At 37.2% G+C, this 13,806-nt stretch overlaps 1 protein-coding gene across 1 annotated transcript; it reads right to left on the minus strand.

Annotated features, from left to right (window-relative positions):
* Positions 1 to 313: 313 nt before the first annotated feature.
* On the minus strand, positions 314 to 13,696 carry ABCG8 (ATP binding cassette subfamily G member 8). Its single transcript, XM_075267034.1, has 13 exons — positions 13,637 to 13,696; positions 10,664 to 10,768; positions 9,700 to 9,850; positions 7,541 to 7,779; positions 7,267 to 7,399; positions 6,040 to 6,309; positions 5,242 to 5,404; positions 4,605 to 4,706; positions 3,158 to 3,357; positions 2,827 to 2,903; positions 1,943 to 2,210; positions 1,642 to 1,769; positions 314 to 539 (listed from the first exon to the last, which is right to left on the minus strand). Exons 1-13 carry the CDS (start codon positions 13,694 to 13,696, stop codon positions 402 to 404), a joined length of 2,034 nt encoding a protein of 677 aa, XP_075123135.1. The 3' UTR covers positions 314 to 401.
* Between the last annotated feature and the right edge of the window lie 110 nt (positions 13,697 to 13,806).

Below are 13,806 nucleotides of genomic sequence, written 5' to 3' on the forward strand. Positions count from 1 at the left end.
TCTGTATATGTTATTGTGATCTTATGGCATGATACATTGTTTCCAAAAAGTTGGAGTAGGAGTATGTGTACTAGCCAACTATCAGGAAGGATGTCGTCTATATACCCGATCGAACCACTTTGCCCAGAAAAATTGTTGGAAACTTATCATAGTCCATATATTCTATTCTGCTCAATGAATAGAATTTGTTTCTGTTCAAACTAAGTGGAGCATCGATTTCATAATTCTAATGGTAGCCAAAGCGCAAAAGTACTCAAGGAAAGATGGAAACTTTTTTATTAATTGTCCATTGATGATTTTTTTTTGTTCCAAAACCACCACCACCACCACCATTAAGGTGACTCCAGGTATAGACACCGACGCCCTTGTACCCCACATCATGGTGGTCCTCTCATGGGGTATTACCAGTCTTGAGTTGATTTTTGTTTGACGAACCTGAGGGATATGTAATATAAGAGAAGAAAGCCAGCGCTGATGGCTATGAGCACCAGGTAGGAGGCGTACAGCGGGTAGAGGTCCGCGTCCATGCTTTGGATAATCTGTACGAAAGATGAGAAAGGAACGGTCAGTCACGGTTACACATCGCAATGTTGGTTCATTGAAAAAAAATGTTGATTGTGAAAGGGTTAAAAAAAAGTTGGTGACATCTTGTTTATTTTAACCAATATGCAGCATAAGTCACGATAGGCAATTTACCAATATATTCACCATAGATGGCAGCTACAGGTACTAGATACACCCATTCGTAAGATAGTACTGTGTATAGACAGTAGACATTTTGGCCCATTTATAGGGGGTTGCCTGTCTACATACTCTTATTAACCCTTTGCATCATGTAAAAGTGACTGTCGATGGTTTAACTATGGCCCTTGCTCAGATGCCAGGCAGACCCCATAGCTGTCACAATGTCACAAGCGCGCTAAAGGTTGTAGGTTCACACCCCTTAAGGGAGCTAAATAAAGTTCTTAAAAATATACGTAATTTTTACATTAAAAAAAGTTCCTAAAACTTTAAATGGCTGAATTGCCGTTTTTTCTATACTTAGTATAAGTTAATAAAATGTAATACATATTGGAGGCCAAAACCAGTGAGGTCTCTATAAACAGCCATAAGAAAACTAGTGTGAAAGAAAAAATATATGTCTCAGCCCTACGGTTTTGTTATGGTCCTAGTGCAGACAACATGCTTTTGTCCTGCTAGTGTGGTGCACGGAAAACTATACAATCCTGCCGGTGCAGGTACCAATACTAAATTCAAAAGACCAATAGTGATCCAGCAACCAGATTTGCATTAAATTAAAACTTTTGTTTATTAGTCCATTTGTTTAAAATTTCTTTAGAAAACCAGTGAAAAAATATAAAACGGACACAGCACTTACATGAAAAAAACTGTTTCGGATTACATGGAACAATGAACACATAGGCGGCTAAAGCATCGTGTGTCCATTGTTCCATGTAATCCGAAACAGTTTTTTTCATGTAAGTGCTGTGTCCGTTTTATATTTTTTCACTGGTTTTCTAAAGAAATTTTAAAACAAATGGACTAATAAACAAAAGTTTTAATTTAATGCAAATCTGGTTGCTGGATCACTATTGGTCTTTTGAATTTAATAAGAAAACTAGGGCCGGACTAAAGTCTTACCAGTTCTCCAGGAACACTGACGGTAAAGTTTCCAATTTTGATGGGATACGTCAGATCTGTAAACTGAACTTGCATGAGTCCTGCAAAACCCCACCGGAGAAAAGAGACAAAGGAGATCCAAAATGGCACTGCAGAGGACAAGAAGCACAGAAGGAATAATACAATAAGAATATTGAACAATTGTGTAACTTTTCACTATGATCTGGGCAAAAATTGGAAGAATCTGCTCCGCTCAACAGTGACAATTCTGTAAAATTTGTAAAACTTTAAAATCTAAAATTGTAAAATTTCTCCTTCGTACCTGCCCAAAGTGTATCCAGTCTTATTATGAATCCCCCGGTCAGATAGGAAGCAGTGAAGATGGCATTACTCATGAAGGAAGAGATCTGCAACGTGGGAAGCAAAGCCGACATCCACAAGGCCATGGCACGACTACAATATACCAAAAGCCACATCAAGAAGAAATTAAAGAAGAAACAATCCACCCCGGGGTTTAGATTTGCCAGCCAATAGATTGGGACACTGTAGAAAACAACAAAGGCGATGTGTTCTGGAAGTTCTCCGATGACCTGGCAAAGGAAAAACAAATAAAAATAAGAATTGTCCTATAGGGAAACCGTATGGATCCAAATCAGAATCCACATCAATGTTCACATGTTTAGGTTCCATACACATCTCTGACCAAGACAGGGGGCAAAACGAGGACAGATCCTAGTCCTGTTCCCAGTCTGGGCTCATACATTGGTCTGTGGACGGCACATAGATCCGAGCGCTGCCTGTATGTTTTTTCATGGACCATTGATGTCAATAGTGATCCACACAGGCTAAATAAACCAAGAGGAAAATAGGTTTGTATACAAATGGGCTCGCAATTGCCCAGTGGTTGGTCCCAAGCCTCGCACGTGTTCTAGCTCGTCAGTAAATTCTGCAATAGCCTCAATGTCGTACTGCGCATGCGCCACATCCATGTGCGGTACAATCTTACAATCTGAAGAGCTAGTGGAGTAGAGGCAAGACATAGTGTCCACGTGATAGAAGACAAGATCCAGAGCATTTATACTTGAGATTTCATGAACATCATGAAGATTGAGTGTCCAATAGAAAATATACCACGTTACACAAACATTATTAATATGGCCACCAAGAGTCACAAATGGACCTAATATAAGTTATTCGTAAAATTACCTTAGCAAAGAAATATGGTGTAACGGAATATAATCCATCTTCCAATTCGAGGAAAAGCATCGCTCGCTCTGAATGACCTGTAACAATATCATTAGATTAGAATAAGATCCTGTTTTTAATTGTTAGTATATACATATCTTTATAGATGTAAATTCATCTGAACGTCATCCCTTTAAAGGGGTTATCTCATGGCCATCTGGTGATATAACGCATAAGGTTTCCATTTTTCGGGTCCCCAAGAAGACTCCAAGAACGGAAACCCCAACACTAGTGCAAACCTAGACTTTAACAAAATGGATACAATATCTAAAAACATTACAAAAATACTCACATTTGGCAACCACATCAAGAACAACAGCAAATGGAGTGAGTGACCCCTTCATGAAAAGTAAGGCGATCGTGTCTTGTATAGAGAGTCGATTTCCTCCTTGTCCATAATATAAAAAACCAATAAGCAGCGCCATCAACACCGCCTCAAAGCCATGGATTAGTAACGTGGTTAGATCCCGGAAGTCATTCGAAATATGGCGGCTGTAAAGGAGAGGTCACCAAAACATAATATTAGTTAGCCAGAATATTGGCAGGAGAAGGTCCTGAGTAGAGATGAGCGAACACTGTTCGGATCAGCCGTTCCGAACAGCACGCTCCCATAGAAATGAATGGAAGCACCTGGCACGGTGGCCGGCCGCCGGCAAAGTGTATATGCCAGGTGCTTCCATTCATTTCTATGGGAGCGTGCTGTTCGGAACGGCTGATCCAAACAGTGTTCGCTCATCTCTAGTCCTGAGCTCTGAGCATTGCAGTCAGTAAATCAAGGTTACTACTCTACTGACCCATCACATTATCAGAGGATTCTACATTTTGGCTATAAAATACAATCCACAGAAGCAAAAGGGGTAATCCTGGACTGGAACCTTAGAGTAAGCCATATTGGATTGGTGGAGGTCGGACTATTGGCAGCCACCAGTCAGCTGTTTAAAGGGATTGTATGTGCCACGTCCCCTTTATTGTTTTCTAGGCACCGCTCCCTACTTTTTGTTGTGCCTGGTATTACAGCTTAGTAACCAACGCTGCACTGACAACGGGCAAGAAGTCTGAACCAACAGTCAGCACATGAAAGAGATGTTGTGTTACGACTTGTATTCTAGATCAAGTTACTGTCGGACACTGACTTATATGGATGCTACCTTCCAATAGGTGACACCAAAGGCACAATTTGCAAACCTTTTCCTAAAATTCCCAGGGAAGCATGCATAATCTTTAAGCCTCCCTAAACTGGATATGGTGTTCAAGGAGACATAGTACCACTCCTAAGGTAAGTCCCATTGACTTGAAGACAAAGTGGTAGTGAATTCTAATGCTACTAAAATTATGTAGCTGTGCATGGTAAACAATGAGGAGGATGCTGTGCTTGCCAGAGTGCCATGAATCCTTCAAACCGATGACCATGGGGGAGGGGGTGAGGGCAACATGGTGGCTCAGTGGTTAGCACTGCTGCCTTGCAGCAATGGAGTCCTGGATTCGAATCCCACCAGGAACATCATCTGCAAGGAGTTTTTATGTTCTCCCTGTGTTTGTGTGGATTTCCTCCCATCCTACAAAGACATACTGATAGGGGGAGGGAGGGGGAGCGAAAACCTACCAATCTAATACTAATGGACTCTCCTAAGAATAGACCACTAAAGGTCCGGGACAACCCAGGTTGTGATCTCTTACAAGCTTTATGCCATGTTGCATTTCCATCTTTTTAGTTGATAATATATTATAGTGGGACGTACTTTAGTAATACAGCAAACTGATGGAAACCTTTAGGTAATTCATCCACTTCATTCGCATCTATCTTGATGACTTTTTCCACACGATTATTGGACGTGTCCACACTGACAGCATGAAAGAAACAGAGATGAGAACATCGATCAAGTCCATAAATCCATATGTAATAGATAGAAGTCATCAAAAGTGATTATATCAGTCATTGAATTTTACTTAGTACTTATTATACAGAGTGGACCTTCATCAGGTCCTACTGAAGTTCTACCCTGGTGGACTTCACGTATCCAACTACTTCATGGTCACCTCTTCATCTGAATGGGCAACATGTAATACTATATTTCCCCAGTAGTGGCCACTACAGACAAACATGTGGCTGTCCACAGCTTCTCCGGGCGATCATCAGATTGAGAAGGGTTTGTCCAGTTTGGGCAACCTCTATGTTGTCTTCTAAGTGAACTGACCAATATGTAAAGAACTAAACTATGGTACAAAGGACATGTTACAATAAGTAAAATGATCTATGAATAAATTTATGTAGCATTTTTGTGATGTCCCTCTAAGTATTGGGTCTATGGTCTTAAACAACTTGGACAATGTATGTAGTAAACACACCATTGTGTAGGTCATATTGTAGATACGTACCATGGTTCACTAGATGGAAGTTCTCTATTCCCTTCATTAACTTTCCAAAGAAAATCATCAAAATCTTTCACTTTTTCCCCAAAAATTTCTGCCAGCGCCCTTGTCCTCTCCAATGTTTCCAACTCTTCCTCTTTGCTTCGATAGTTGATACTGGTGATATCCACTGAGAAGAAAGAAAGCAACTGGGTCATACATGTGAATTGGATTGTAGAGTAACTGGTTTGTTTAAGGGGGCAATCATTTTTTTTGCCAAAGTGGACAAATCAACTTTGAAAATTCCAAAACTCAATGGGTTTTACATGTTGGTTTTGGATGAGGTTTATGTAAAGGCTAAGATTATTTTGATGTGGTTTTCATGAAGATTTTTTGATAAGGTTCAGCCTCCCATTGACTTCTATTGAAACCTTTACGTGGATTGTGTGCTAATTCAACAATAGTTGTGAAAACCCATGATGAAAAAACTTGGCTGTTGAGTGAATGGGAGATGTCTTGGAAGAGTTGTGCAAGAGTCTTTCATGAGGACGAAACTCCATGCGAACTCACCCTTAGAATAATCAACATGATAATGTTTTTGGAAAATGAATCATAAATTTTTCAAAAACATATTATGACCAAGCAGGGGGCTTGCAGGACACATTCTGATATTTGCCTTTTTATTCCAAAGTTGTTTAGCAATAATTGACACATCATGGAACGTCCTGCACTAAATGTTTCAATTTGTTTCAATATGTGATTCATGTTCCTGATTTTTATTCCTGGAATTATATTCTAAGTATTGCAAGTATTTAACTAAATTACCATAAAAATCTGCAGGGTTGCTATATCGAGGACATGGGAACCCGATAGATGAGAAATATTGAACCATGTCTTTTGCTGTTCCAGAGTAGATAGTGGATCCTGATGACAAAAGAAGAACCAAATCGAAGAGCTGGAATATGTCAGATCTGGGCTGGTGGATGGATAATAGAACCATTCGGTTTCCCCGGGCAAGTCGGGACAAGGTTATCACAAGGTTATGTGCTGTAAAACTATCCAGGCCAGAGGTGGGCTCATCTAGGATCAGGATGCCTGCAAACAAGATGTGTAGAAGAAAATTAGAGCTTGAGCTGGTGTTTGTTATATATACAAAGGTATAGGATGGATGGATGGATGGATAGATAGATAGATAGATAGATAGATAGATAGATAGATAGATAGAAGATAGATAGATAGATAGATAGATAGATAGATAGATAGAAGATAGATAGATACATAGGCGATAGATAGATAGATAGATAGATAGATAGATAGATAGATAGATAGGAGATAGATAGATGATAGATAGATAGATAGATAGATAGATAGATAGATAGGAGATAGATAGATAGGAGATAGATAGATGATAGATAGATAGATAGATAGATAGATAGATAGATAGGAGATAGATAGATGATAGATAGATAGATAGATAGATAGATAGATAGATAGATAGGAGATAGATAGATAGATAGATAGATAGATAGATAGGAGATAGATAGATGATAGATAGATAGATAGATAGATAGATAGATAGATAGATAGATGATAGATAGGAGATAGATAGATAGATAGATAGATAGATAGATAGGAGATAGATAGATGATAAATAGATAGATAGATAGATAGATAGATAGATAGATAGATAGAAGATAGATAGATGATAGATAGATAGATAGATAGATAGATAGATAGATAGATAGATAGATAGATAGATGATAGATAGGAGATAGATAGATGATAGATAGATAGATAGATAGATAGATAGATAGGAGATAGATAGATAGATAGATAGATAGATAGATAGATAGATAGATAGGAGATAGATAGATAGATAGATAGATAGATAGATATATAGATAGGAGATAGATAGATAGATAGATAGATAGATAGATAGATAGGAGATAGATAGATAGATAGATAGATAGATAGATAGATAAGGAGATAGATAGATAGATAGATAGATAGATAGATAGATAGATAGATAGATGGTATGTTTAGATATCTTACCTGGGTTCCATAGCAGTTGTACGGCAATGCTCACTCTTCTCCTTTCTCCACCAGATACTCCTCTCGTGTAGGCATTTCCTACTTTGGTGTTTGCACATTGTCGCAACCGAAGTTCAGCGATGACGTCATCTACCTATTATATGTAAAAGGTTTAAAAATTTAAATGCAATAAACTGAACAAATGGTCAAACGAGTTCCAATAAATTACTAATTATTCTATCTATCTATCTATCTATCTATCTCCTATCTATCTATCTATCACAGACTTTCGTACCCGTTTTTGCCGCTGCTGTTCTGAGTATGATCTTGGAAGTCGAAGTTTAGCGATAAAAGACAATGTCTCCCGGACCGTCAGATGTGGTAACAGTTGATCATCTTGTCTCACGTGGGCAATGCTCTTCTTTACCAGCTGTTTGCTGATCAGCTTCCCATTAATAAGGATCTGACCTGACTTAATCTTCCCTCCTTCATCTTTACAAGTGATGATGTCCAGTAATGTCGTCCTTCCACAACCTACAAACAATAGAAGCAGGATATTTCATTGCAAATTGTGCATAATGATGTTCACATTTAATGGTACCGTAGTGGTAGTGGTAGTATTAGGTGCTGTAGTAGTACTTGTCCTAGTAGTAGTAGTAGCAGTAGCAGTAGTAGTAGTAGTAGTTGTTGTGGTAGTAGTAGTATTAGTTACTCTGGTAGTAGTAGTAGTATAAGTTGTTCTAGTAGTAGTATTAGTAGTGGTAGTAGTAGTTGCTGTAGTGGTAGTATTAGGTGCTGTAGTAGTACTTGTCCTAGTAGTAGTAGTAGTTGTGGTAGTGGTAGTATTAGTTACTCTGGTAAAGGGAAATGTTCGTTGTTGTACCGTGTTAGCCAGTGGGTTGGAAATATAAAAAAACACGAAAACTTGGTAATCTTCAGTAGTTGATACCTTTTTAATGGCTAACTCATAATGATGACAAATGGCTAACGTTTCGAAGCGCAAGGCTCCTTTGTCAAAGCAAATTTAAAAACATTTTTGAAGGATGCATATATATATATATATATATATATATATATATATATGTATATATATATATATATATATATATATACACAGAGCAGGCACAAAGGGTGTTAGATTTCAGGAGGAGGGGGGGGTTGTTAGTAGTTGGTGAGACAATGTAAGCAATTGGTGGAGACATTTGCTAGAGACAATGTGGTAATTGGTGGAGACAATATAAACACTTACAGGTCCTTGTCAGATCACACACTACTGTAAAAAGACATGAACCCCTGTGATGCATTAATCCCACACTCTAGTGTCCGAAACAATGTCATGAATTTATATTCATGTATGCGTCTTTCTCTCTTAGATCTGAAATTCCCTCTCAAAATCAGAATTTTCATGTCATTGGTAATGTTGTGGTCCCCCCTGCAAAAATGTTTTGACACGGGAAGGTCAGATCTTTGTTCTTTAATAGTATGGCGATGTGAGTTCATGCGCAGTCTAAGTTGCTGTCCGGTCTGTATGTTGGAGAGACCGGACAGCAACTTAGACTGCGCATGAACTCACATCGCCATACTATTAAAGAACAAAGATCTGACCTTCCCGTGTCAAAACATTTTTGCAGGGGGGACCACAACATTACCAATGACATGAAAATTCTGATTTTGAGAGGGAATTTCAGATCTAAGAGAGAAAGACGCATACATGAATATAAATTCATGACATTGTTTCGGACACTAGAGTGTGGGATTAATGCATCACAGGGGTTCATGTCTTTTTACAGTAGTGTGTGATCTGACAAGGACCTGTAAGTGTTTATATTGTCTCCACCAATTACCACATTGTCTCTAGCAAATGTCTCCACCAATTGCTTACATTGTCTCACCAACTACTAACAACCCCCCCCTCCTCCTGAAATCTAACACCCTTTGTGCCTGCTCTGTGTATATATATATATATATATATATATATGCATCCTTCAAAAGTGTTTTTAAATTTGCTTTGACAAAGGAGCCTTGCGCTTCGAAACGTTAGCCATTTGTCATCATTATGAGTTAGCCATTAAAAAGGTATCAACTACTGAAGATTACCAAGTTTTCGTGTTTTTTTACATTAGTTACTCTGGTAGTAGTAGTATAAGTTGTTCTAGTAGTAGTAGTAGTAGTTGCTGTAGTAGTAGTAGTAGTAGTAGTGGTAGTAGTATTAGTTACTCTGCTGGTAATAGTGGTATTAGTTGCTTAGTATTAGTTAAGAGACATGGTAACTTTGTATAACAATTTAGATGTAATTGTCATGAAGGGTTTTTCTGGTCGGTGGAAGTGCTGGGGGGGGGGGGAGGGTTGGACCTCACCATGTATTGATGGCCCATCCTAAATAGAACCTCCCAGTAAAATCCCTTTACAAACCCCATGCTATTACACAGAGTATTTCTGAGTCACACAACCTACCTGAGTTCCCGATGACCGCCAACATTTGCCCACTGGTGACCTTCAGGTTCAGGTTGGCCATCGCTGTGGTCTGGGCTCCTTTATTCCATTCCCAAGGCATTTTAAATTCTGCCAGCTTCTCGTACCATGGAATCTGAGCATTAAGATTGACCTTGCGGAGGAAGAATAATCATAATATGGATGATTTTCTATCAAGATATTAAGACAAAATATCCATGTATTACAATCCTTTTCTTCATTTGGTGTCCATGTGAAAGAAGTGACTGGATACTTTGGTTGCTGTTTGTGTTTCTTGCTTTAGTCTCCTCGGTATGGGATTATCTGTGGTTGACATTGTAAAGAAGGCCGTAGGACAACTATTCGTCCCAACCTCCCCATGTATACACTATATACACATATTAGGCTTGTGCTGAGAAGAAGAGAATAAGCTCTCGCCAAACAGAACCCATCTACCTCGAGAACAAAGAATTGGACATGTTCTAATTCAACATCACTTTCCTAATTTTTTCCTGACAACATCAGAGCAAGGGCTCCCCCTGATCTCATCATCAACCAGTCTGTCTGGGGTGACATGAAGAGACAGACGGACTGGACGAGCAACATCCACAGAAGATCTGGGCTTAGTCCTCCAAGATGGCCAAAAACCTTCTGCAAGTACCGAGAAGAACTGACGGAAGGCAAAGGGCAAAGGTCAGACTGAATATTGATGGGATTTACATTTCTCTTTTGCACATTGACTTGATTTTGTCAATTGACAAAAATAAACTATTAACCCTTCTATTTCTGAAAGCATTTCTACTATGCGGACACTACAAAATGCAATGTAAGAAAGACATTTAGTTATAAGCCTCATTGCGGACATGACATATACGAGTATGAGCTGAAACAATCTTGACATTGAGGAATATCTTGTTGCGATACAAAGAACATAAATACATACAATGGTTACGTTGTTGTAACTTACCTGGTAACAGAGATCTTTCACTTCTAGGACATTGGCGGCTCCGGAGTATGTAAAATACAGACTATTGTCTTCTTCAGGAACAAATAAGTCATCTTTTACATCGGACTGAAAGAGAGCGATTAATACAATAAGGACACATAAAGCTTCTATAGACTAGAACATGTCACGTGAGATTATACTGATCCCAAAATACAAAACAAGAAAGTAGCATCGAAAAAAAATGCCTATAACATTACTCCACAGCTCTGCACCTCAGCGCCTCCTCTCAGCTACATAGCGGTGTGATATGGCAACAATAACACTCTGACACTATTACTCTAAGTCCAACAGAAGACAATTGTATTCTATTTGGAACGTCACATCACATTGGTTTGAGTCCCCATATGAGGAACCTATAGATCAGTAGTGCAGAGGTGCAGGGACTCTACTATGGTCATCGGGGCTCAAGACTTTGCACTTTTAGAACATGTCTTCATCTGTTTGCATGTCTGTGTGCCATATATACAGAACCAAGCCAATGAGCCCCTTATATATGCTAAAGCGTTATAATATGTCTAAAAACTGAAAATAAGTGTTAACTATACCAATATATTCTGTGGGATTTCCATTATTTTTATGATTTATAGGATGATATTATTTTATGGCTTTTCTATTATTGTTATTTTTATTATCATTATAATTATTATTATTTCTTTATTATTACATAATGGCTTTTCTATTATTATTATTATTATTATTATTATTATTATTATTATCATTACATAATGGCTTCAATATTATTATTGTTATTATTAGAACTATATTATTATTATTATTATTATTATTATTAGAACTATAATATTATTATTATTATCATCATTACATAATGGCTTCAATATTATTATTATTAGAACTATATTATTATTATTATTGTTATTATTATTATTATTATATTATTATTATTATTATCATCATTACATAATGGCTTAAATTATTATTATTATTATTATTATTATTATTATTTATAACTTTATTATTATTATTATTATTATTATTATTATTATTATTTATAACTTTATTATTATTATTATTATTATTATTATTATTATTATTATTATTATCATTACATAATGGCTTAATTTATTATTATTATTATAACTATATTATTATTATTATTATTATTATTATTATTATTATTATCATTACATAATGGCTTAATTTATTATTATTATTATTATTATTATTATTATTATTTATTTATTTTATTTTTTTTTTATTTTTATTTCTTGGCTTCCATATATTATTGTTATTTTTATTATGACTTCCTTATTCTAATTACTTTTATATTATATTATAATTATGATTTTTATATTATGGTATTAGGCTTTAGACATTGGATCAAGAATATTTCATTATGATTTCCAACAACTGACATGACAAACATACATTACCATATATCAATATCAATATGTGAAAATATTGTTGCCTATTATTTTCAGTACAGGATATGGACTGGTGTATATAAAATATGTACTGCACTATAAAAATAGGTATATAATATGAACAATATAATAGGTAGTATGAAGCTTCATGTTGGGTGCTGTATACATATATATATACATCTTCTGTGTGTACCTTATTCTTCTCTCGTTTCTTACTGTACATACTCTGTTCGTTAATGGGTTAATACAAGTCTAAGTTCACACACTGCATCACATTTGCTGCCAGGATTTTTTTTCCTGGAAAAATGAGATTGGATCCAAAAAAGGGTGAGGGGGAGAAAGAAAGAAGCAACACAGGTACAGGGATATACTAAGCCAATCTAATAGGCTGCAGATTTGGGGACCCTACGAGTATTATTATGTATCTTATAGCCCAGCAATACTTATAGAGGTTTAACACATCATGTATATATTGTAATGGCCAGTATGGGTCTGTTCACACTGTCGTCCCGGTGCTGTAGTTAATAGCGTCACAGCATGCGATATAATCCGTGCAGATTTGGTCGTGACTGTGAATTTGCCTTATAATGAAATTTGTAGCAGAAATATAAACTTGTAGATATAGAAATGACTATAAATAAGTATAATCTGTCTTAGTATAGGGGGAGATTGTAGAGTCTAGACCTGGTATAGCAGAGCCGGACTTGTCAGACAATTGCCATAGGTCTTGTATCTTACACCTCTGGTTGTTCTATATCCCAATACTCCGCAGATATTGATTCTGATTCCAGTTCTAATATATTCAAATGAATATTATTCCTATAATAATATAATATTCCTTATATAATATAATTTTTCTTGGTCGACCAAGGATTTTTTTATGTAGATTGTGAGCCCCATATAGAGATCACAACATACATTTTTTTTCCCCTATCAGTATGTCTTTGTAGAATGAAATGAAATCCACACAAACATGGGTAGAACATACAAACCCCTTGCAGATGTTGTTCCTGGCAAGATTCAAACCCAGGACTCCAGCGCTGCAAGGTTGCAATGCTAACCACTGAGCCACCGTGTTGCCCCACATTGCAGGATTTGCTCTTAAAGGGATAAGATTGCCGATACACCTTAAATCGCTATAAAACAGCTGATCTCCTATTTCCCCCATATGTGTGCATGGTCGACCAAGTGTGCAAGTGCTTTATATGGGCAGAGGGAAGTAAGCCGCTGCCAGAACTCGCTTCCTTCTTTCCCTGACATTTGGAATAGTCCATACACACAAGACAGATGGCAGAACCTGGTGGCAGGAGTATGGGCCCACACACAGGACCGTGAAATTCATCGTCATGTGTACTGGCCCATTGAAATGCTATGAAATACACAATGCAGTAGGAAGGACGACATAAGCAGTGTCAGCCCACTGTATAATACTGATCTGGCTCTGATGATACATACGACATGTGATTTGTGTGTTATAAATATAATAATAGAATTTCCGTATTCAATACTTACACCATCTAAGATTCATCTATCCTAATCATTTTGTACCTACCCTTATGGAAGGAAACCTCTTTTGCCGTTTTGTTAATTCGATGCCGCTGCTCTCGTCCATCTTGGGCCCCGGTTATATGACATACAGTCCACAATGGGCCGCTAGTAGTACAGCCCTTCAGATCTAAGCTCAGCCACCTCTGCAGAACCTCTTAGCTCTGACAGCCGCAC

This window comes from Leptodactylus fuscus, chromosome 3, assembly GCF_031893055.1.
Source record: "Leptodactylus fuscus isolate aLepFus1 chromosome 3, aLepFus1.hap2, whole genome shotgun sequence".
Lineage (NCBI taxonomy): Eukaryota > Metazoa > Chordata > Amphibia > Anura > Leptodactylidae > Leptodactylus > Leptodactylus fuscus.